The sequence below is a fragment of the Archocentrus centrarchus genome, chromosome 21 (assembly GCF_007364275.1).
Source record: "Archocentrus centrarchus isolate MPI-CPG fArcCen1 chromosome 21, fArcCen1, whole genome shotgun sequence".
In the NCBI taxonomy this organism is placed as follows: Eukaryota; Metazoa; Chordata; class Actinopteri; order Cichliformes; family Cichlidae; genus Archocentrus; species Archocentrus centrarchus.
In genome coordinates, this window is record NC_044366.1 from 33,736,596 (window position 1) to 33,762,406 (window position 25,811).

General features: G+C 41.7%; 1 protein-coding gene across 1 annotated transcript in view; it reads right to left on the reverse strand.

Moving 5' to 3' along the window:
* vwa8 (von Willebrand factor A domain containing 8) overlaps positions 1 to 25,811 on the reverse strand; it is a 118,066-nt gene that overhangs the window by 47,660 nt on the left and 44,595 nt on the right. The window contains exons 22-37 of the mRNA XM_030757502.1: positions 23,992 to 24,067; positions 20,559 to 20,694; positions 20,030 to 20,149; positions 18,775 to 18,980; positions 16,166 to 16,317; positions 13,526 to 13,634; positions 13,042 to 13,180; positions 10,996 to 11,183; positions 6,084 to 6,203; positions 5,805 to 5,869; positions 5,601 to 5,726; positions 5,414 to 5,523; positions 3,730 to 3,881; positions 3,328 to 3,532; positions 3,153 to 3,234; positions 2,313 to 2,517 (exon numbers count right to left, since the gene is read on the reverse strand). Coding sequence (XP_030613362.1) covers positions 2,313 to 2,517; positions 3,153 to 3,234; positions 3,328 to 3,532; positions 3,730 to 3,881; positions 5,414 to 5,523; positions 5,601 to 5,726; positions 5,805 to 5,869; positions 6,084 to 6,203; positions 10,996 to 11,183; positions 13,042 to 13,180; positions 13,526 to 13,634; positions 16,166 to 16,317; positions 18,775 to 18,980; positions 20,030 to 20,149; positions 20,559 to 20,694; positions 23,992 to 24,067 — 2,191 coding nt within the window. The remainder of the gene's footprint in view (positions 1 to 2,312; positions 2,518 to 3,152; positions 3,235 to 3,327; positions 3,533 to 3,729; positions 3,882 to 5,413; positions 5,524 to 5,600; positions 5,727 to 5,804; positions 5,870 to 6,083; positions 6,204 to 10,995; positions 11,184 to 13,041; positions 13,181 to 13,525; positions 13,635 to 16,165; positions 16,318 to 18,774; positions 18,981 to 20,029; positions 20,150 to 20,558; positions 20,695 to 23,991; positions 24,068 to 25,811) is intronic.

The following is a 25,811-nucleotide window of genomic DNA, read 5'->3' on the forward strand; positions in this document are numbered from 1 at the left end:
ATTCAGGCTTTCATTCACACCTATGAGCAATTTAGAGTGGCCAATTAACCTAACCCCAGTGAGTGCATGTCTTTGGACTGTGGTACCCGGAGAAAACCCGGGAAGAACATGCAAACTCCACACAGAGAGAGAGAGAGAGGCCCGGGCCAAGGTGGAATCGAACCCAGGCCTTGCAGATGGTATTCTAACTGTGAGGCAGCAGTGCTAACCACCGCACCAACCTGCAGCAGGAGGGGAACTGGTTCATGTGCTGCTACGCTGAGCTCACCGAGGCTGCAGAGCAGAACGGGGACGGCTGTAGGCAGCTGCAAGAGACGTGCTGGCGAGCAGTTGATTTATTGCTCAATACTTGGCAAAAATAAAAAATCTTTGCAGAGGAGAAACATACAGAAGCAATTATATATCAATTTAAGAAAGCATGTGCTTCTTCATTCAAGATGCACTTGCAATATTTTTTTGTAATCATAACAAGGGTGTCTGTGACTCAGGAGGTAGAGTGGGTCATCTAGGAAGGTTGGTGGCTCGATCCCTGCATGTCAAAGTGTACTTGGGCAAGATTCGGAACCCAAATTGCCTCCGAACTGGCTCGCAGTGTAAGAGTGCTCAATAAGAGCAGAAAAGCATACATACATGTGTCTGTACACATGTGCATACGCATTCTTGTGCCACCATTTCCCCCTCCAAAAACACATTCAACATCTACATGTGGGAAAGACAGCACCCACCATGAGTGGTTGTCCAGTTAGATGAACATATATGGTTGGACATAGAGAGGTTTCTTTAATAACTACTAAGATGGACTTGAATTACAAAATAAAGTGAGCAACATGGTTAAAAAGCTGTCTTAGTGCTCAGTATTTTAGATGCCATTTTTTTTAGTCATGACAAATCAGCTTTATTTACATATTTGCCAGAATAGACTTTACAACTGTTACAACAAGCAAAGATGTACATTATGCTACACATCTGCAAGACACTTCTACAGACGCTTTAAACTTTAAGGGAGCGAGCACGTCTACGCATGTATATGAGTGAAGCTGGAGAGCTTGTTTCAGTAAGCCAAGGCCAGGTAGGCCTGACACATAGATATAAAAACAATATTGTAGAAATAAGTGGAAGGCTGAATGACTCTAATTGTGATTGCATTATGCAGGATACCCACAGACACCAATCTAGCACCACGCGCACGGAAAGATAATAACTGATGTCTCCTGTTGATCTCTGTATGCTCGGATGATGCCAACCGTACTGTAATGGAGCGATGTCAGACTGATGAGAGAACATGCCACGCTCACCTGCATACACACACACACAGCTCATTGTGTGATTTTCCAGAATTATACAGTAGAGGTATGAGCTGTCATGACAGGATCTTTAAACCACCTCCAACACACACTGAACAGGCAGATTTCCGTCTTTTTCACTTCACATTTTAGTCAAAAGCCTCACTGTTACGCTCTTTAACCGTGTCATAAAAACAAGGTACTTGGCATGTACTGAATATGTGCCATATGCAGACAGGTACGCTCGTATAGAGCTGACGCACGTACACAGTTGGGCAAAGCAGCAGATATAGAGAGCCTTCTAGAACAAACTCAGTAGAGCCTGTGTTGTTTGCAAAGACCGAGCACAGGGAGAGTCTGTCCAAGTCTGATCTACAGTGGACTCAAGGTGCCCCGCTATAGAGGGCATGACTACTGACGAATCTAGGCCAGAAACAGGCCGTGTGTGCACTGCAGGTGTGCAGGTGTATGCGAGTCTCTTAATGACTATAATCTCAGTGAAAGGCAGTTGTGACAGTCCTTTACAGCAGCCACTGCAGAAAACAGTCAGGACTTTATGATTGGTCTCCTTGATACCGTTTTTTCAGTCCATGTTACGTCTTCTTCCTGCGCGCTCTGTGCAACAAACACAGATCTGCAGATTATGCGCTCTGCATGTGGACGACTACATTATGAGGAGAATTTTTGTGTCTGTGCGCACATGTGGGCAACTAAACAATGCTGTCTCAGTGCTCTGGTCTGAATGTTCTGACCTACACTCAGGGTCAAACCTATTGCATCATCAGCACAATGGCCAGCCATTCATACACACCCACCCTGGGTACAGCTGGGTCATGAATTACGGAGCTGAAAATACTTCCTTTAACACAAAATCAGTACTCTTTCAGATAATATATTCTGCCAGGGTGAGACAAGCCTTTGGGATTGTTTACAATAGTATTTTTAAACTAGTGCTGCCCCTCTGTGGTGTGGAGAAAAACTGCAGGCTGCAAACCCATGGAAGGTCTTCAAAGAAATCTGTGGTATTACCTGCATGGGTCTGCCATCCTCTGACCCAATCATATTCCTCCATTCCATCAGCGAGCGCTGCAAAGTGTCTAATCCTGTCTCCCAGAGACGGATGTACCCGCCCATATCCACTGTGACCACACCTCCAGAACCAAGAGCCGCTATCAGCACATCACAGTCCGACACCTTGGACAGCCAGGTGGTGTAGGGGGACACAGTCATTGCCCTGCCAATAGGGAAAGGTCACAACACAGAAACTTAGAGAAGAGCTGGATGTGGAGTTTTATAACTGATTTAGATAGACAGGATCCATTATCCATCCATGTTTTTTTCCCAGCTCTTTTCCTTTCCAGCTCCTATGGAACTGTACTATTCACAGTCCTTATGTATCGTATGCTAGGCCTGCAGGGTGTCAGATCATCCTCTGTCTGAAACCAGCTGTTTCGGCTCTTTCATCCTTTTAAATCAGCTTTCTTTGGATTGGCAGCCCCTCGTAAACAGATGATTTGATCAGCAAGTGGGAGGGGCTTCTGTGCCCACATCCAGAGCAGTGTACTGAGATGACAATATTCATATATGCTGACTTCAATTTTTTTTGGAACCTTGGCCATGTTTAACATCTACCATTTTCAGAGGACATATGAAAGAAATGAGGGGGGAAAAGCATCATATGTCCTCTTTAAAAAAGTTTGAGAACATGCAGAGACCCTATATTAGCATTTTTTTTTTTTTTTTTTTTGCTTTTCTCGGTGCAGTACTGTCACTGACCTCTAGCTGGTGCCAGAGGAAGTAAAGTTATGTTCTTATTCTGAAAGTATTGCAGAATGAGGTGCAGCAAAAAAACAGCTGTCCTCTGTTTACCTTGGAACAGGAATATATTTGAGCTTCTTGGAGTTCAGGTCAGTCACCTCCAGGTATGCCGCTGTCAAAGGAGGAGTGACATCTGAGTGATAAAGAAAAACAGTTAAAACCATTCTTTATGTTGTAGAAAAAAACTTGTGATTTCCAAAAACCTTCAAATAAAGTGAACTCTGACCTTTGGGGTACACTTCTTTTAGGGGCACTTTGTTGGGTGGAAGAGCCCGAACCACTTGATTGGCTGACAGCAGACTGACACAGTTCTCCCGTTTGGCCGTGCTGGTCTGAAACCCTCCTCTGAAGAACGTGTGAGCCCCACCGTCACCGCTCTTCATCGCTGACAGGTCGACGGGCCTTTTAAAGCTGTACACTTCATTGGGGGACTTGACGGGAAAAGAAATTCAACGCACTGAAAACTTACTGAAGACTGAAAACATCTCGAATATTAATGTCTAATACTCTCTGTAACCAGAAAAGATGAACAAGAAACTGGAAACAGATTTATTAATGTGCTGAGTTCAAATTTGGCAACACACTAAAAATGAGCCTACGTCTTTCACCACATTCCTCATCCTCTCACCATGAGGTCTGGGAATCCAACTACGAGCCGTGCGTAGGAATCTGTGTCAGCCAGCACACGGTTCGGGGAAACAATCTTCTGGTTCAGAGCGGCACTCAGGTTCTCGTTGGGTAGTTGCTCACATGACACCATCTGGGGTGCCGACAGCTCGGCTGGAAAGATGGACCAGAGTGAGTTTGGTGGAATTTACTACAAGGGGTGGGTCCTTAATTTTCCCATGGGGCCACACCTATACAACAGTCCCAGTCTCTCACTGGGAAAAATGAATTGCCCACCCCTGTACTAAAATGCTACTGCATCTTTGTACCTCATGTGAATGATGCGGAAAGTTTGTCTACTATATCAGCGACATCATTCCGAACCCCGACAAGGAGCTCGTGTATTTCCTCTTAGAATACAATCCGCTGCCATTACACCTATGAGCTAAACGTAACTCGACTCATTCTCACCAACTTTGACCTTTTAAAATGTATTTATTTACAGCCATTTGATAGATAAACTGCAAGCTCAGAGAGGCCAGGCTATTATCAGTTTATTTTTCTCTGCGTCAGTCTGCATGTTGAGTGCTACACAGCATCAGGATAGACCATGAGTACCTGTTAAGCCTTGTTTAGAACTGTGGGATGGCCACCCTGCAGTCATGTGAAATAAAAGTATATCTGATGGAAGTGTAGCATTCTGGTCATCATATGAATAAAATTTGGTATGAAATGAGGAAATATTTAAAGCTCACTGTCCCCGTGACCTAACCAGATTCAAAATGTGCAAACTTTAATGAAAACAAAGAGGAGACATTTTTGTTAGTTTCTTGGTGCTTTTTTTTGTCCTTTAATCCACTTTAAAATGTAATAAATATATTGTTGGAGAAAAAAAAACAAGTATATCACAGGGATATTTCACTTATTTAAGCAGACACTTTGAAACAGAGCTTACAAATTAAAGGTGGTATACTTGAGCAACAGCCCAAGATACTAGCTTTTCAATTATTTACTGAAAAAAATATCAGTTAATATTCTTGAGTGGAAAAAGTAAGCACATATTTGGCCTCCAGATGCTAGTACTTTTTTACATAATTACCCACCAGGTACTGACGTCAGCTTTCTAAAATTTATGACCACAAGAAGTCAAAACTGTAGCAACACTTGTAGTAAACAAAACAACTTAATGCTTGACTGACGTGTTCAGGCTCGAGGCCTTCATCAGGGAGGGTCATCAGGGTCATGATGACTGTGATAACCCTGAAGATCAACACGTATCAGCTTGGGGTCATCATTGCTAAAGGGCACTGCCTAATACAGGTTTGTCAAACAATGATGCTGTTGTGGCATCTAACTCTAATCTAACTGAGATCTGAGCTTCGGACAGGCAGTCCCATAATCACTCATTGTAATTTTCATTCCTCTGTGGATTTTTGATTGTGTTTAACTCAATTTTTCACTTCAACGTCCAAACAGATGGCCTCTCATCATCTTCACCCTTTAACACGATGCATAATTTATAACTGAAACAATGAACGCTGCTCCCTGAAACTGTAAATAAACTACAAAAACCAGAATAGTACAGCACTTTTATTAATATGCACGGTCTTTTGAAAATGTTTGCTCACCAAATTGAAAAAGAAGTCATTTTCATGCAATGTACTTTGCATGTGACATGCTTGGAAATGTCTTCGTTATATATATACCTGAGGTAGCTCCATGGTCTGAGCTGACTGAGTCCTCGCTGATGCTGTGGAGCTGACACACTCCAGAGTCTTCAGCTGCCATGTGCATGGGCTTGGTCAGCAGGAACCGCCTATGTAGTCACATATGCAGTATCATATTATAATTCAATTTAAAGACCTTGACAGATATTTGAGATCAATTACTTACTTATTAGTGTTGCTTTCCAGTAGCAGCCAGCGGTCCTCTGCCACCAGGAAGACAGACTTCAGGTTGATGGGAAGGGAGATGGAGTGAACCTGTCCCTCCAGCACATCCAGGACCTCCAGCTGGTTGCTGCACATGCAAACGCAGCCATCAGCCACTGATACCACAGGACACTTGTTGTGTAACACTGTCAGAGCTGTAGCTTACCCATCCTCCTTATAGAACAGAAGCCAGTTTTTGTGGGCGAAGTCACGACACATTTTATGCCCCGCCTGCAGACAACAATCACATTAAGTTCAAATATTTTCATGGAATAACTCGAGTCATTGAAAAGTTTTTTCATAATGCAGTCTAGTTCATTATCAAACGTTTACCGTCCTTTCTGTAAACTGTGTGAAAAAAAACAAGTCTTATGTATGAACAGCGAAGCATTTATGAGGCACGAGCCGGTTTGGATTCGTCTCTGGAGACGCTGAATCCTCTGACCTGTTGTTCCTTACTGTTCCACCAGCTCGACGCTCTGCTGGAAGACCCATCGCTGTCCGGGGACATCACCAACCTCCGCACGGCACCTGTCACCAAGTCCAAATGGAGCACCGTGTTACTCTAGCAAAAAGCAAAAAAGAAGAATTAAAACAGGAGAATACAACTGGATTTAGAGCAAGATGACCATTAAGATATGCCTATCAGAAAAACGTGTGTTTCTATTGTATTATATTACATGTACATACATACATATTGTATGTACAGTAGTATATTTGTGAATTTAGTGGACTTATGCTGATATTTACTTGATTTTCTGTCGTCATCACTGCTTTGTTCCAGTTGGACACTGTTATCTAATGATCATGATCCTGTCTGCTCAGGTAAAACTGTTACCTCTTAACTGTTACTGTTACCAAATCACAACAGCTCAAAAAGTTTGAAAGAATTCTGATTAAACTGTAGGGGTGCAGAGTGGGGTCATGTTAGCAATATATTCAAATCTGGCTCACATCCGCCAAGGTCTTCAAGGTCAACTTCAGGACTTTTTGGTGGAAAATTGACAAAAAGCTTTATAACTTAGAAACTATGATTCTTACAAGTGTGGCGTGTATTGTCAACAATGCACAAGATTTATGATATCAGGTCACATCTGACCTCTAACCTCTTCTTCAAGCATAAAGAAGAGTTTAACAAGTAAAACACTTCACACTTGGTTCAGAAGTGCACAGTGGGAATATGTGGTGTGTGATTAATGACCCCCACTGCAGCCTGCTTATCTCCCTGTCATTAGCGCTGCTGTGTCTAAGCAGGCAGCTTCCCATTTGGATGGCATTCACTTCTTTACCACAAGGCACCACTGCAGGACCGTCCAACAGTGGTCCATCTACAGAGCTTTGAAAGAAGGCTTCCTGGCAGATGATCCAACCACACTGCTCCAGTTCTACTGGTCACTCAGCTCATTATTTTGTTAGCATTGTAACTTGTTTCATTTGTCTGTACTTTTTATGTAAATATTTTATCTTTATTTCTTTTGACTCTATTTGTGTTTTAGTCAGTGAAGCTCTTTTAATTGTGCCAGCATAAGATTAAAGATTTGTTTTCTCTGTATACAGTAAGAGTGGGTATAATTTTAGAAGTGCCGTCATGTCATGGATATCATTCTTCTGTCACTTCCTTTAATCTCTTTCAATCATAGGATTCAGCATCTAGTTTACTACTGTGCACCGATTTCATCATAAATCTCTGTGAGTGACTGGCTCTGACATTCTTGATGTAATTAGTCTTCTATTGACTTCTAATTATTAAGTGATTAAGTGTCAGAGCTGCTGCTACCTGCTTAGGTAAGGTGGTGGGTCAGGGGGGGAGGTTTGTCCAGCTAAGGCTAAGGTCCAGCCTATCAAAATGATTCTACTAAAAATGACCCATACAGCTGTGTTTTCAATGTTTGGGATCTTCTCCAAAACGTTAAATGCATTTCATATGAAATGTTCTTTTATTTGGGGAAGAAAAAAAAAGCCAGTAGTTTCCCCTCACTTTGTAATATTCTTTCCCAAACCCTAACAATCCCCTAGTGAGGTGGGCAACATTTTTACAGCCTCATCACTTAAAGATCTGACACATAAAAGGTGCCAAAGATGAAATTACAAATGCCCCTTCTAATGCTGTTTAACTGTATAGCTGAATACAGCTGTGCCCTCTTCCTCTATGTTGTGTCCTAAAATGCTCCCACAGGTAACAATTACATACAGTATAAGCAAGAGTACCTCAAGGACTGATGCAAAAGGTTTTGAACTAGTTAAATACAAGTGTTATAATAATGTATTTTTTATATTATTATTAGTTTGTTTTTTTTGGCAGTATTTGGCAGGTCTCTGCTCTCGTGCAGGGGTGTGTGGCCTCCTGCAGGTTGTTCCTTCTGTGTTTTTCCTGGTTTTGTGTAGAGTGGTAAATGTGGGTCTAACGTTCCCTGATCTCATCTGTAAGCAAGATTTTGTTGCCTTGTTTTAACTTTATTTCTTGCAAACAATTCCACTTACCTGCATCTATGCTCTCTTTACACTACCCACATACCTGTCTGACATTTTCTTAACTATGAGTTAAATTTAATTAACTAAATATTTGTTGATTTCAGCTCCTAACTCCCTGTGTGGTCTCCTTTCTTTTTCCTGAACTGTGAGCCGGTTCCTTTTTCATTCAATACTAAAAAGGAAAAAGAAAAAAAAAAACATAGCTGCATACATACACAGTATACTGGTGTAATTTAAGCTGAATTTTTCCCCTACTGCAGCCAACAGAGGGTGCTCTTCTCCCAGTGGAACCCTCTGGATTGGGCGCTGATGTTCTGCTACATTCAATAAATGTTCCTGCTGCACTTTGAGCTAATTCAATTCAAAGATAGACCGACTGTCCGTACGGGCTCCTGCGTTTGTTTGCAGAATAGTTCTGTGTGTGTGTGTGTGTGTGTGTGTGTGTGTGTGTGTGTGTGTGTGTGTTTTGGATGAACTGTGCAAAAGGCTTTCATTTGTGACGCACAAGGATTCATCTTCAATTGAGTTTTATGAGAAGGAGCCACAGGGGAGCTGGCCTCGGGCCCGGCTACCCTGCTTCACACTAATGGTTTCCTTATGGCCTCCCATTCCTGACACTCAGTGATACTGAAGACTGGTCGAGCTTTTTGGAGAGGGCAAACCCCATTTCCTGATTCTAAACATACACTGCCATTAGAGGAAGTGTGTACATCTGAGAACGCACATGTGCATCCTGCATGTGGATGTGCCTGCGCTCAGATTTTGTGTATCTGAGTGAAATGCAGCATTTTGATGTCTTTAAATGCTTTCACAGGAGCGTGCGTGCATGCATGCATTTATGTGTGTGTATGCCTACCACAACCTGCCAACCTTTATATAATGCATGTGTGTGCGCACGTGTGATGGTTTCCCTGATCCCTCTGGAAGGCCAACGACCTGCGAATGAACTTCGTGTTGTCTGGACCTCTTCATTTTTAGACAGACGTAACATGATCCATCGCCACAGTATTTTTAGAAGTCCTCCTCTTGCCTAATATGCACCAGCTGTGCAAGTGTTCTGGTCGGAGAAACAGCCTACACACATTGTTCTTATCTGACACTCTGCTGTCATAGGACAGGGTCTTATGGGGTAAGTGGGATTCAACGCCCGATTCAACAACCGCTAACCTTCAACCATTTTGAGAAGTGGACTTCTGCACTGCTATTTTAAATCTGTGAGGAATCTGTGGTTGTCCTCAAGAAATTAAAAAAAAAGTTTAAATACCAGTGTTGTGTAAGTGTCCAGTTACTGGATCGTAAACAAGGACGTCTGACAAAAATGGTTGGACGAGGGTTCTTTTGTGAAGGCCGACAGACGTGAGTGAACCATTTTTATAGCACTGAGACTACAAAACAAAGTAAACAATGATTCTTTTCAGTGTTTTCTGTGATTTCTTGTTTTCCCTCTACTATCTTAAAGGTACGCTGCAGTAGTTTTGACCACTGATTAATTGATTAATAAATCACCTTTTGCAACTTAGACATTTATATCAGTTACAAAGGCCAGTCAAGCTTGATGCTGGCAAAGATGATTTTTTTTTTTTTTGCTAAAGTGATTCATTTTCAGAAATGAGAGGATGTTACCTTTCAAATGAAGCCTCATACACTGTCACACTGCAGGTTTTTTCTAAAAGGTTTTCATTTGAGTGTCAAACATCTAAAAATCCTCCACAACAGGTGTCCGTTAACCAAACCCTAATCCATGATGGGTCACCAATAACCTGACAGATGTTAACCGATTCATATGAATGATAAATAGAGAATTCTCTCAGTAGTGAGTGGCAGGGCACTATAGTGGCAGACCTGCCATTTCTGGTGTTCTCAGGTAAAATGCCAATCCAGCTGCACGGTGCTGGGCTGCTGGGACTTCACGTCACGCTCGTGGAGTCATGGTCAGAAACATGCACATGCTGGAGGTCATTTTGTAGGTTTCTGGCAGAGCTACTTCTGTTCCTCCCTGCTCAAAGGAGCAGATACTGGTCCTCTGATACCCTTCTACAGTCCTGTCCAGCTCTGCTCATGAAATGCCCTGTCTCCTGTTATCTCCTCCACACTCTTGAAACATTGTTGTGTTGATGTATGCACCACATTGGAGGAGCTAGACTACCTGTGCAACTTGAATGAGCTTCAGATACAGTTTTATGCTACCAGCAGTGACAAAAACACAAGCGCAAACAAACAAAATCAGAGATAAAATAGTCAGGAGGGATGAGGAGAGGAGAACTGTAAAGCGGCTGAAATGGATTTGCAATAGTTTATACTTCCTAAATGGACAGAATGATATCCCTAAAGTTTAACTGATGATCAAGTGTCCTCTTTTCTGAGCAGTGTATGTTAGCACATATCTACATTTGTGTAGCACTTCAGCGTCATCCAAATCCAGTCACTTCTGGCTTAAAAAAAACAACAAAAACTCTTATGTGCAGGGTTTAAAATGGGACTTTGCACCACTAGGTGGCATCACGATGGAAATGTCCATCTTTTGTATACAGTCTGTGGTTGAAAGTGAAATGACTGGAGCCAAGGCTGTCCAAGGCTACATCTGACCATCCATGGTGTTACAAGCCCTCCAGAGAACAACTGAAAAATGCCGGCACAGAGCCATGCTCCCCGAGGGATTTCCCAATCCCCACTTCTCATTAAACAGGTAATTTAGAGCAGTTTGATTAAACTGCCATAAGGTGAAAATATGTAACATTAACAATGAAACATGGGGCACTTTCATATGATGAACATCTACTGCAACGCCGCCTCAGATTCACTGAATCGAATGTAATCTAATCAGGGTTGAGTCACTCATACAAGCTTGTCTTTGTGTGCAAATGTGTGGATGTGTGTGTGCCAACCTGCTCCTCGTGCAGCACCACCTGCCCCTCCAGAGGACTCCCAAGTGGAGCGACCGTAACAAAGGGCTGCCAGACACCACTGATGGTCCGGGGGAAGACATCGTAAAGCTCCATGCACTGAATAGTCTCCCCGCGCTCCTTCATGGAGTACAGGGACACTGGGTTACAAGTGGCCACATACAGCACATCTGTCAAAACAGAGACTGCAGTAAGAAGATATCTTATAATGTCTCTGGTATCATGACGAATTCTTGAAAGCCATTTTAATTGACAGTATGAATTATGAGGGGAATGCAAATATACTCTCCACAGTGGGAAAGAAAAAAAATGTCTGTTAACAAGCCCACAATGCAGTGTGCCAATTAAAATTGACTGGTGTGCTACTCTGCAGCTGTCAGTGTAGATGAATTGAGTCTATGGATGAATTCTGTAAAAGCAAAGACAGACAGTGACAGGAGTGTAACTTCAAAATTATTTGGGGGCAAAGTCATTGGTGACTGATGCAGATTTTATGTCCTGATGACCACTGAAATAAACTGAGTCACATAAAGTAAATTTAGATAATGTAGTTCAAGATCCATCCATCCATTTTCTTCCACTTAACCGCGGCCGGGGCACGGGGGCAGCAGCCTAAGCAGAGAAGACCTCCCTGTCCCCAGCCCCCTCCTCCAGCTCATCCGGGAGGAACCCCAAGGCGTTCCCAGGCCAGCCGCGAGATATAATCTTCCCAGCGTGTCCTGGGTCTGCCCCGGGGCCTCCTCCCGGTAGGACATGCCCGGAACATCTCACCCAAGAGACGCCCAGGAGGCATCCTAATCAGATGTCCGAACCACCTCGACAGGTTCCTCTCGATGTGGAGAAGCGGCAGCTCTACTCTGAGCCCCTCCCGAATGGCTGCACTCCTCACCCTAAGGTGAGACTCTCAAGATGGCTGGCATACTGTGAGATTGGCTTTAGAGTTTGTTTTTTTCCATACATTAAAATTCTGACAGGTCTCTTTCAGAAGCGCTAGTAACTTTTATGTTTACTGATACACTGGTTAGGTGACAGAACACGGTGCAGAACAAGACACCTGGGGTAATTTATAAATGGTGTCATCATAGTTTGTTCAGCAGAGAAGCTCTTACTCAGCCCTTTACTGTCCTCTCGGTGTCTTCATGGTAAGTTTCCAGCTACTTTGTAAAATCCATTTCTGGAAAGTTGTTTAACAAGAACATCATTACATTCCCTTTTTAAAATAACTCAAGCATGTGGGTATATATGTGACACAATATGCAAAAACCAAGCGCACCTGTGCGTGTGTGACTGCGCTGAGCAGGAGTTTTCCCCCTCACAGCCCAGAGGTTTGCTGAATGAGGATTTGGGAAAACATATTGCGCTGTTTGCAGTTTACGCATCAGAAACTGTTTGATAAACTCAATTTTTCAGGCATAATTTTGAGAAATACTTGCAGACAGCGAAGCAAAGATCACAAATTATTAACAAAAAATACTGGAAGGTCTAATTGTTCTTGATTGCATCATTGCTCGGCTGTTTTTGTGCACAGCCAGAATTCTTGATGGATTTCTTGATGTTTTCCCCTGCTGCGTCACATGTTATTAATATCAGAATAATTTACTCCAAAAACATTTTTTTAATTAGTATCAGCCCCAAACATCCAAGCTCTTCTAACATATTAGTCTTTTTAAATTTTTGTCTTGTGATTCTCAGTTCAATAGTTATGAATTGTTAATAACCACGTTAAATTTCCAGTGCTGCCTTAATGTTGTTCTTTCACTAGAGATATTTTCTTATTGGTCCAATTACTCTTTAAATATGTGAATTCATTGTTGTGTACTAACTCATGTTAATTGTATCCTGTCTTTTTCCATTTTGTGATCACTATCATTGAATTTGTTGTGCTTTACCGCGCTCTACAGCTGCACACTGTTTCCAGTACACACTCCTGTCTTCATCCCGTACTGTACATACATACATGGAGGCCTGAAGTAAAAATTTTGGTTTTAGGTATCTGTGTGTGTGTGTGTGTGTGTGTGTGTGTAATACCGTCTTTGGTGGTGACATCACAGACAATGTTAACTTCATTCATGGGAATCTGCCAGTGGGCTTTCTCTTCACTGAAACTCAAAGCTCTGCTTTCCTGTCTGTTGCAGGGGTAACTCTGGACACGCAGAAACGCTGGGCCCTGGACACACAGCACATACACACACAATCACAGCTTATGTGCAAAAGCATTAACACAGTGTATCAAATAAGCAGAGTACCTCTTGTAAAAACTGAAAAACTCGTTGCCTTTTGAAACAGAGGAGTGTGTTCAGTGGAAGGTTGCTCTCACAGAACTGCTCAACTGACAGATTTAGGAACATACAATCATTATTATTATTATTTCCTGGGTAACTGAATTTCCTTTGGGATCAATTAAGCAATAAGGGGTAAGGGGCTGAGGTTGAGTCAGACTCTTTAAGATGTGGGGTAGCACACTGTAACTTAACTTAGTCTGTAACTTAATGCAGAGTCTTCATGTGCATACCTTGATATCTACGGGGTGTGTCTCCGTGGGACAGAGCAGTTTGCGGCGAGCGTTGCCGCCTTGGTTTACGGTCCAGTATCCTGTCAACTTGACCTCCGGCAGGGGCAACCTAAAGATTGAAGGTCACATGATGAGAACAGCACTGTTAGCAGGCCTGCAAATTTCTGATTTAAAAACAATAGCATGTGAGTACTGGCATAAATTAATGGTATGTTTGTTCGTTTTTCTGGGTGCAAATATTGATGTTATGGTTTTTTCATTTTTGGAAAATCATGGATGTAATCACATAAATTAAAGTGAACTCATCCTATTTAAAGGGCTCAACATGGCTGCCACAAATTGATTTCAGATGTGAGTTTTATCCTGTTCTGAGCTGGATTTTTAAAAACAAAGACTTTGAAAGTGTTTGCGTGTTTGTGTCCCAGCTTGTTGTGTCTGTTTACTGGTTTTCCCATGAATCACAGCTGGACTGGGGCCATGATCTTATTGGCTGCAGGTGGAGTGAAAGATGCAGCCTAACAACAAAAACAGAAAAAATTCCAGAGACCAGAGGATGGGCAATCCTCTAACCATAAATATTTTTAAGAATGGAAAAGCAATAAGAGAATCTGCGCCTTGTTTTCCATTTCCAAAACTGGAAACCGAGGGATAAAATATGTGCTTTTATGTGCCCAAGATGTGCGTAGAGAAACTAGTCCGATGAGCTGTTTAAGATGGGATTTTAATGAACATGGATGACAAAACAGTGACTGAGCTCAGCTGTCACTACAGCCATAATAGGAAAATACTTGCTTCTGCCCTGCTTGGTTCTCAAGTCTTTACTTGTTAGAGAGATAAGAAAACAAATTTATAAATATGAAACTTGAAAATAAAACCACAGGAGACAGAAGAAACAAATATTTTCCTTTATTTCAAAGACAGAGCTGTACATTGTGAGGCAATGCGGTTAATTTCAGAATAGATTTTTCTTATGAACGGGTGAGTTTTACCAATAGTCCTTTGTTTATTTAACACCTCAGGAAGCAGTGGAGAGACTGGAAGCCTCAAGGTTTTAACTGAAACCAGTCATACAGTTAAAAGCAGCATCAACTGAGTTCAAGCCTTTCAGGAATTCAATGCCAACAGTCAACAATATTTTAAAATTAGAAGACGACACCTGAGTTCGGAAACGCTGGCCTGTCAGGAGACACTTTCAGCTGACCAGCTTCAGAAAAGGTTCTTTTAGAGGCACCTACCAACAAAAACTTTCACATTAAGAGAAAAAGTGTAAAAAAAAAACAACAAAAAAAAGGGTTGTGTAAGCTTTAACTTCTAAAACTGTACCTTGCTTGGGTTAAATTACTACTGAATTATCAAAACAAAAACACTGCAGACTTCCTTCTGTTTTAGTGATGTTAAATTTGGTTTGTCATTAGTCCCTTTCAGACGAGCACTTCCATTAATCTGTGAAAATCTCAACAAGAGTCTAACATTTACATGTAACTTTAAATACAGTACAAGCCTTTGAGCCTTTGAGTCGCTTAGCTCACTAGAGAATACAGCAATAACATCCATCCATCGATCCATTGTCATGGGACACACAGACGCGCACACACACACTCCACTAACTGCATGTCTTTGGGCTGTGGGAGGAAGTGGGAGCGCTCACAGAGAACCCGCACAGACACGGGGAGGAACATGCAAACCCCACACAGAAAGGCCCTGGCCAGATGGTGGAATCAAACCCGGATCTTTTTTGCTGAGAGGCAACAGTGCTAACAACCGCACCACCGTGCTGCCCTATTTAGTCATTTCTTTCACTAATCTGTAATAAGAGAGGCATTCCTCTGCGATGCATAGTCACTGAGCCAATTCCAAACCAGAAGGCAGATTTGTGTCTCGGGGCCCGTGTGGGAGGGGCAGGGTACAGCTTTCTCAGCAGTGCTGTGCAGCGTGCATACTGAAACATTAATGGTGGAAAATATCTTGCATGTACGGCAAATACTGTGTGCGCACTGTGGCTCTCTATACAGTGCATATCTGTCATCAGTTTAACAGACTGAATGTTACATATTCCGTGTCTGAAAAGGGCAAACAGTAGGTTATATTTCCACTGTGGTTTAAGCATCTATGGCTTCTGATTTATTTAAAATAGCTGACAGGCTATGATAAAAGCTTAACAAATCAGGTAATGACAGCTTAAGGCTCCATTATTTAAAACTGCTTCAGACAGACTTCTAATTTTATCGGAGGATAATCGGTTGGATTAACAAGGAAAATGGCTCCTCTATGGAATTCATTAAAGACCCCAGAGAAGGTTCTATTCTGCAATCACTGCAAGTAGTGCCACACTTCAGCTAGCATCTCTTGTGGTACCACAAACCCTGAATCCCGACCTGCTCCATCACTCACTGTTCTTTGTGTATTTTTGTCCATCCAGCTGTTATTACTCCACTGGTGCAGCTCTGTGACACTTTCATTGTAACCAGATTCATAACACAGTACGGTATCGAGCCAAGTCCATTTTCTTTTATAGCAGAAAATGACCGGCTGGTTGTTCTAAGAGCGCAACAATCTGATTCTGTCTCTGTGTGTCACGTAATCCATGTGCCTTTAATGTGTGTGCGTCTTGTCAAACATCTTTTGCTCCTGATGCCTTACTCCTTAGCCAGAGTGACAGAGCTGGGCTTGGCTCCAATCGGAATCCCGTGCTTGTGCAGCGCTTCGATTAGAACCTCCCGCATGTCCTTGTTGTACGAGTCAAAATCGAAGACGTTCTTCACCACGCTGGCCAAGCCCTCGTTGGGAAATTTCTAGAGGGAGGTAAAGAGGAGTGAGAAGAAGGGGGAAAGGAAATAGCAGAGAAGAGGAAGTAGGAGAGAAAAGTTCATTGGAAAAAGAAAAGGAAGAGGAAGCAAGGACACAGAGAGAGGGGGGTAGGGAAGACAAAAATGATAGGTGGGAGGCAGGAGTCAAGGAAAAGAACACAAGAGGGGATGGAGAAAAGGAAAATTAATATGATTTACAGTTCCTTAAAAGGGGTCAATGCAGGGACAGTTTGGGATAAGACATAAGACGACATCAAAATATTACTCATCTCTAAACTCTGAACACCCAAGTGATGTTTCCTGAGGGCTCAGAGCAGTCAGAATCCTGAGCGTTTGGCTCAGAAGGATTACTTGCATGTAAGTTGACCTCAGTATTTAAAACTATGGCCATGTTTAATCAAACATCCACCACTGGGGCAGTATGTAGGTTCCTTTTAAATCATCCAAACCAGCTTTCTTATACTTTCTTTTACATAAACAAACCTCTAAAAAAAATCCTCTCAAATGTGAGAATGTGCTGTGTTTTTCCACTACACCATAAACTGAACACATTTGTCTTTTCACATTACTGAACCGAGACAAAAAAGGCATTATGAAGATGCTACACTAGATTTTGGTGACAGGCTTAATTATTTTTGACAACACTAAAAGCAAGTTAAACAACAGAGGTTAGGAACCGTTTGTGCGCCTGTGACGCCCGACTTTGTTTGTTGTTACCTTTACAAATGTCTTTATTTCACATTTTTCAAGCAAAAAACACAGAGGTTAAAAAAATAAATGTAAGAGGTGAGAGGAAGAGGTAAAGACAGCCATTACAAATCTAATTTAATAGCAGCTTTCAGTACTTGACAGTTACTGAATATTGCTGAAAACTTTCAGGCCATATTTCCAGCCGTAGGACTGACTGACTGCAAAGAATCTTAGATAAAATGATAAGCTGGAAATTAACATAATAGTTGCAATCATCATGAATTCATCCCACGGCCTTTCATTTAAATTATCAGTGCAACCCTAACTGTACTATCTTCAGTTTTGACGTGAGTAATTGATGTGAGCACACGACTTATATTGACTTCAGAGCCGTAGATAGTGGGGCATTATTAGGACCATAAGTGCCCTTTTAAGCCTATAGTATTTAAATGGTCCAGTGAATTGTTGTACAATCTATTGCAGCACGATCAATAGCAGCCTCGCCCAATAGGTTACAGCTGAATATAGATCATTGATCAGGATTTACCACAAAGGTGTTGTTATAAATTAAGGTGAATTGGAAATGAAGGCATACACCAGCTACACCCTCAAAACAAGCTATTTAGACTTCAACTACATCCAAATTATTCTCTGTCCTCTCACACCTTGTCATGTAGATATCAATAATGGATGAAAGAACTGGGTGGTCAGTCAAATATAAGTGCTTATCTCTGTGCACTAAATTATTGATCTTATGGTGCGATCTTTAATGCTAAATCCCATCTACCTTCTCTAAGCATGGCTCTTCTGGAGCCCTTTCTTTTTGTGTTAAAGAGTGTGCAGATTTGTGAAGAACACAATCGCACAGAGACAGGGGAACATGACAACTCTGCATGCAGCCATTCACTGTTCTTTATCCAGACCATTGATCTGGGAGGGCGATGGTAAACAGCAGCTTATAGCTATTGATGATGAGAGAGAAGGCGGGGGGTGGAGATGGTGTGCTCTGTGGCTCCACACCTCATAAGATAAGATAAGATAAGATAAGATAAGATAAAACTTTAATAATCCCACGACGGGGAAATTTGTGCATTACAGCAGCTCAATACAGAGAAAAAATGAAAAGGATGAGTAAGAACAAATAACTAAACTAAAAACTAAAATTCAATAGAATAAAATAAAATAGAATAAAATAGCAAAAAACTATACACATATACATAAGCAAGTCAGGTATGGAAATACATTTGAGACGGATGGCCAAGGGGGGGTGTAAAACAGCTTGTTTCAAGTCAGTTCAATTCAATACAATTTGTATAGCACCAAATCACAAAATCGGTTACCTCAAGGCATATTATAAGGTAAAGAGCCTACAATAATACAGAAACAGACAGAGGACGAACTAAGTGCCTTCACCAAGGCTCAGTATAAGATAGATGAGATTACTTTGAACTCTGAATCAAGCAAAGCTACTTTTGTAGAGCTTAAAAATATGGAGCAGTGAATGATCCTCTTTAATTGACAATTAGCTGTAAGTTTAGCTGTAAGTTTCTGAAACTGGACCAAGGCAGGGACATCCGCTCCCTTCTTGGAGACAACTATATTTTGAGGAGCCTCTCTTACATTATTAAAGCACCTAGCAGTGCAGGATTAAGGTCACATCAGTGTTATGAATTATTAATAAAAGACAGCCATAGGCAATAAAGTTTCCTACTGTTAATAGGGTATGTACTGCATTTCAGTGTGTACTTCTACCTGGAGGTGTTTGACAATGTTGACCACCTCTCTAGTAGAATAGGGGTAGGTGATGGTACCCTGGTCAGCCATGGTCCTGAGCTCTCCAAAGGCAGCCACCAGCTTCTGCAACGTAGCATCAGGAACATCGGGGCCGTACTGTTTTAGCATGGCCAGCTCCGCTTTGGGCTTCGGGTTGTCCACAGCATGGCAGCTAAAAATATCACCTGATACAGAACAGAATTTATCACAATTCTCTCCATATACAGTATTCAATACACAGGGCAAAAACAGTATTTCTCTAATGTTACAGTTTACATAATGACAAATACTCAGAAGATAAGTTGCTTGTATACTATATGTAGTCATTTACTTTATTGTGGTCGTGGCCATAATCCTTGCTTACAGCACCTGGTATTCCCAGGTGGTCTCCCATCCAAGTACTAACCAGACCCAATCCTGCTTAGCTTATGAGATCAGACAAGATCGAACCACCCTTATGGCCTTGAGCCAGGCCTGGGGAGGGTGCTCGAGGGAGAGCGTGTGGTGGCTGAGCCTTAGTCCGTGGGGCCCAGCCAGAAGAGGAAACATGGGCACCCTCCTGTAGGCCCACCCCCTCCAGGAGGTGTTGCAGGGGTCAAAGGTTTGAATACACCTTTGACTGGTACTGCAAAGAATTTTTATGGACAGAATTTCTGGGTGTAGCCAAGTGGCGTAAAGTTTCCACTTGGTGGCCTCAGAATCTCATCTTTGCTTTTTGGTGTAGTTCTGTTGGCTTCATCAGGAGGTGGCCTCTAGCTCGCACTGGAGCACTTCGCAGCCAAGTGTGAAACAGCACGAATGAGAATCAGCACCTCTAAGTCTGGATGGATGGATGGATATCAGACTGTGCTAATACATCCAGCTGCAGATCTCCAGTTCCAGCTCAACCTGTGCCACCAGTCAAAACCGTAACAGCAGAAGCTTAAAGCTGCACATGTAGATCTGCTGTGCTGCACCTACAGGAATGTTGACTCTAACTTCAAAAAGAATGCACCTTGGGGTGTCTTGGTGGTAGGTTCACACTGTAAGTTGTGAAGTGTACAATCTGTCTTTTCTCTCTACATTTTCCTTAAACAGGGCTTGGTTTTCCCTGGATATCTAACAGTCAGATTTACTAAACAATCACAGTAGAATAATGTGAGTCTCAGTTTCTTTTCCTAATGCTTGTTTAAAATGTGCACACTATTAAATACTGTAACAGAAAACTGCTGCAGTTGGTGGGGGTTGTGCATACCTAGAGCTCCGAAAAAGTCATTGCCCAGGAAAGGAAAACCAGGTCGGTTAGCGAGGATGATCATCCTGAAGTCTGGGTGCATGGTTATGGTGTTTGGCCCCCCCTTGGCTTCACGTGGACCTGTGGAACGGACAGTTGCTGTCAACACGTGACCAAAACAAGCACCCTAATACTCTGAAGTTCATGTTTATGAAGTCTCAGGATTGTATTTACACTTCACTGGGAGGATGAGCCTCCCAGGAATGGAGTAGCTGACAGCAACCCATGTGATTACATGGGAATACATGGAAAAACTAAATGTTTACAGTGCAGCATGATCCAAAATCTGCTGGTACCTGTCCATAAAGGCTTTTACCCTAAGCCTCCCTCAGTGGCCTGCATCTGATGGAAGACTCGTGTTTGTCTTCCAGGACATGCAATCCTTAACTCATCCTAAAAATGGTCCTCATTCTGTCCGTATACAATATCTGGGACATGTCTACTGTCAAAGTGTGTGTGTGTGTGTGTGTGAATGTTCATATGGGTGCACCTGAGATGATTCTGCGCCCATCAGCCAGGATCATCTCTCCACTCTCCACCAGGGTTTTGAGGATGCAGGTGACATTTGTAGGAGCTTTGTCAGCCTCATCTATTACTAATATGTGGCCAAGCTTCACAGCCTTTACCTGAAGAGACACACACACACACACACACACACACACACACACACACACACGTTACTTGACTAATAAAAGGCACTAAAACATGTTATTCTAACAGCTTAATCATTTCCTTTGGTGAATACTTTGACTCTTGTCATTACAACAACAACAACAACAAAAACACAACACTGTAAAATCTATATACTTTTTTAAAAAACAATTTGATATCAAAACGGACCTTCCCTTCAAAGGCCCTACACATTCACAGTCCACCCTCACAAGGTTTTTTCACTTACTTTGAGTAGTCCTATTTTTGGGATTGTGTAGGTGTGCATCATACTGTGCTAAAAGGACTGGACAGTGTGTTCTGAGAAGTCATCAGATATGAAATCTGCTTATTGGACAAATAAGCTGAAAAAATTCTTAGGCATACAGAAGACATAGATAGCAAGGTTTCTTCTCTTTAGGTGATTATAACAACAGAGCTACTATTATTTCTATTTTTCTGTATTTAATGGGGTAGACTGCTGACAGCTGGGGTAGACAGGTAGGCATGAAAACAGCTGCTATCCAGCCAAGCAAAATAATACTTATTTTTAATCTTGAGCTAAAATGGGCAAGAGAGGGTTTTTTTTTTCTCTGAGATTATTAATAAAAAAAGCAATAATGATTACACACTAGTTTCTGTCATCAACAGACTGACATATCCCCCTACACCAGTACCACCAGAACTGCTATCCACTAAGTCATGCAATGATTTTGCATCTTTCTTTCACCAAAAAGTCCAGAAAATAAGGCAAACTATTGCTAATCATAAGTGGAATATAATGAAAGGCCCTGAGCATTCATATACTGTTGTCAGTCTGACACATATTCAACCACTAGACAACTTGAACAGAAATTGGTCAGAATATGAGACCTACAACTCACTGCTTCCATACCTTGCATACAAACTTTTTGAAAGAGGTTTTCACCTGCGTAGCACCAGATGTGCTTCAGATAAACTGTTCTGGTATTACTGGATCTCAGTGCTACATTTAGCACAGTTACACTAGAAAAGTGGGCACTACGTTAAACTCTAAATCTGAATGAACAAAGCCTACATGTGGAGTTCCTCAAGGGTCCATTCTGGGACTTTTTCCATTTACCATATACATGGGATCTCTCTTGCTCAGATTATAGAATATTATATTTTGTACCATCGTTGTACAGATGACACACAACCATACAATTCGGTGTCACCTCGGGATTACACTCACTCAAAAATTGTACTGAACAAATCAGTGAGTGGATGCACCAAAACTTCCTGCAACTGAACTCAGTAAAGACTGAAGTAGTTGTTTTCAGCCCCTAAAGAGAAAAGAATTAAAGTCTCTGCCTCTATAGAAAGCATGAATCCTCAAACCAATCAACAAATCCTGGAATAATTACAGACTCTGACCTAAATTGTAACAGACACATAAAGACAACTATAAAACCAGCCTATTACCAACTTAAAAATATAGCAGTATTGAGCACATTACTCCTGCTCTCAAATCTCTGCAGTGACTTTCTGTGTCTAAAAAGATAATATAATCCCAGTAGTTTACAATGTGCTAAATAGACTTAGACCTAGCTCCATTTCAAATCTACCTGTGCCTTGCACCAAAACTCAGGTCAGTAGGAACAGGCTTTCTACGTGTTCCAAGAATTAGAACGAAAAAATCTGAATTAATTTTTAGTTTTTATGGTACTCACCTGTAGGGGAAAACTTCCTGAACACCTGAGATCCCATTTAAATCAGGGCTTAAAACTTTATTTTTTTGAAGTGACATATCAATAAACCATGTCTGTGACCTCCTTTTAACCTTTTATTGGTTTTATTTTCTAGTCAGTGTTTCCCTGTGTTCACATATGGTCTAAAGATTAGTGATTACAGGGCAGAGTTGACAGCTGTCCCAGCAACATACGATAGAGGATTGGGTTTTCCTAGTTTTTATATTGCTTTCACAAAGGTTGTACCAGAAACAACCTGAATTTGTGGTCATGAATGCATCTCCAGTAGGCATTAGCCCACCAGATATACACAGACATCTGTGAACAAGGGAAGGGGGGGACTCTAGTCCTTTAATGGGCTGTTCCCTGTGTCCACATATGGTCTAAAGATTAGTCATTACAGGGCAGAGTAAAACAGCTGTCTGTAGAGGACTGGATCCTCCAATAGTTTTACTGCTGTTTTGACATTGCTTTGGCCAAGGTTGTGGGCGAAACAACCTGGATTTGCAGTGACGCCATCAATAGTAGACATTAGCATGCCAGATATATATAACTATATATAAGCAACTCTAGTCTTGTTTGCATTTCACTTCTAATTGTTGTAGTTATATTTCTATCATGATTGATTATGCATGATTTATATCATGACATGTATAAACTAGGGGTGGGACTTTAACGCGTTAATTTCGATTAATTAATTACAGGGAAATTAACGAATTAAAAATTTTAACGCATTTTAATCTCGCTTTGCACCGGAACGTTTCTCAGTGCACGAGTTCCAGGCATACAGATTATATCGACGCACGATGTCAAAAATTGAGCGGCCGCATCGTTCGAAGGACCTGGCTCACGTCCTTCGCAGCCCACGAAGACCGCAAAGGCCGGAAGTGAGCGGCTAGCCTTCATATCAGCGTCGCCTGCCCTCACCTCTGCGTAGCTCATGTCGCCTAGCAACCGTGAGTGGGAAGCACAGCTGTGTAAAAGCAGCTGTTAAACGAAGAATGAACTTTTTCTCCTTTTTGTGGTTTAATTTTAAGTCTTTAATTCAAAATAAGCTGTTAAAACAAGCATGACACATTTCAACATCAAGGAATACAGCTGAGCTAATGATTAACTTCCAACTATATTAAGTGAGACATTAATGTTGAATAAAACTATCCAGTTATGATGCTTAACTTTAATTTCAGGAGTTTGCTTATGACAGGAGCACTTCCACCCTTCGTTGGTCTGTGTAGTAGACTGGTGGGAAAATAAAATTTTGAAGTTTAAGCTTATGTATATTGATTTATTCATCAACCAAACTTAAATTAATATTTCTCATGTCAAATATTTAAATGTGATTAAAATGCGATTAATTTCGATTAATTAATTACAAAGCTCCTAATTAATTAGATTAAATTTTTTAATCGAGTCCCACCCCTAGTATAAACATAAACATGTTTTAAAAATCTCTTTGTATTCCTCTTTCTATCCTTCTGTAAAGCACTCTGAATTATTTATACAAATACATTTGACTTGACTTATAATAAAGTGGTTACAAAGGAAGTGTCTCTGCTACTAACTGACCAGAGGTGAGTCCTCGTATGTAATGATGCCATCGCGCACTGAGGGCTGCAGGGTCAGCGTCTGGACTGTTGTATCCCTGAGGAGGCAAAAAAAACAAACAAAACATAAGGTTCCATTAGAGCCAATATATAAGGAGTAAATCTGGCACTCAGAATAGAGATCTAGCTACCACAGTGCAAGAGGCAGGGTACACCCTGGACAGGCTACCAGCCTGTCGCAGGGCTAGCACAGAGAGTCAGACAATCATTCACGCTCACACCTATGAGCAATTTAGAATCACCAACTAACCTAACCCCACTAACTGCATGTATTTGGACTGTGGCAGGAAACCAGAGTACGGGGAGAGAACCCACACAGACACGGGAAGAACATGCAAACTCCACACAGAAAAACTCCGGCCAGATGGATTCAAATGCTGCAAGGCAACAGTGCTAATCACGGCGGGTAGGCATCTCACTCTACCAAATATGGCAGTAAAGATGTGGGTAAGTTTTGACTTTTTCTTGGTTTACTGTAACCTCTTAACGTGAATTACAATGCTATTTGTTCAGTGCTTTGGTGCGACTAGACAGAAAGTCACACTCTGACTTGACTGGGGAATCTACATGTGTTTTTTATGTCCTTGTGAGCACCAAAATTAATGTTTATGCTCCCTCCTCATTCATTTAGATAAAGGTTTTAAAAAAAACTGCCTAAGAATGATTCAAAGATGGCTGTGAGTGGTAAGACTGGCTTTTAGAAGGACTTTAGTTGCACATGCACAGCAGGGAAAAGTACAGCCTACATTTATTAGACAATAACATTGTACTTTTTCATTTATTTATACAGTGCTAGATAAAAGAGTGCACCCTTAGATTTTTAAACCTTTAAGTCCTCTTGCCTTCATTAGATAGTGTAATAGTGCAGAGTAGACAGGAAAGAACGACACGGAGCAAAGTGCCTGAGGTCGGACTCGAACCCGGGCCTTGCGAGTCGCCTGCTCATCCCATGAGCTACACACGCGCCCAGAAAAACTTTCTAATAAGATTAAAAACGTAAGTAAAGGCAAAAGAGGTTCAAGTAATTCTTCTGACTAAGCAACTTTGGTGAACTGCAAGGGAAACTTTGGTGATGACTTCTTGCACATGTATTTCTAGTTATTCACAGTGTGTTTGTGTGCTGTGCTTCTTTACTTGAACATCATTCAATAACTGGATTTGATAACTGTAGTCCAGCTGCAAAGGTCTCAATAACACTGTACCAGGCTGGCAACACAATCATAACACTAAACATCTCCCTGACAACTGTGACTCCCTGGTGGTGTCCAAAATGTTCTCTTTCTCTGAACATCTCCTCTCTCTTTCTCTTCGATATCTCACAATATCTGACCCCAGAGCTGTCCTAGTTTCCTTCCTGGCTGGCTGCATGTGTCTTGCTTTTTCTGAGCCACATCTCTGTAGGCTTCCAGTCACACAGGCTCCCAAAAGCCACATGCAGATATTCCTGCCTCTGCCCCGGTCTAATATTAGCTGCTGCTACAGTAGCAAACCAGGCCACATCCATGCTTAGCTCCACTTTGACTTTCACAAGACTTTGAGCAACTACACACGCGCAGGCAGAGGGGAAATCGGCCACAACAATAATACTGAATATGTCACTGATGTAGAGCTGACCTGCATCAGGATTGAACTTTTCTCAAGTAAACTGCTTGGCTTCCATCAGAGTCCCTGATTTCTTATTAGTGCCAAAATCAAACAAGAGCAGTGCTGAGCGGGTGCCAACACTCGGCAGTTTTGCATTCATATTTTTTTTTTCTTTTTTTGGGGGGGGGGGGGGGGTCT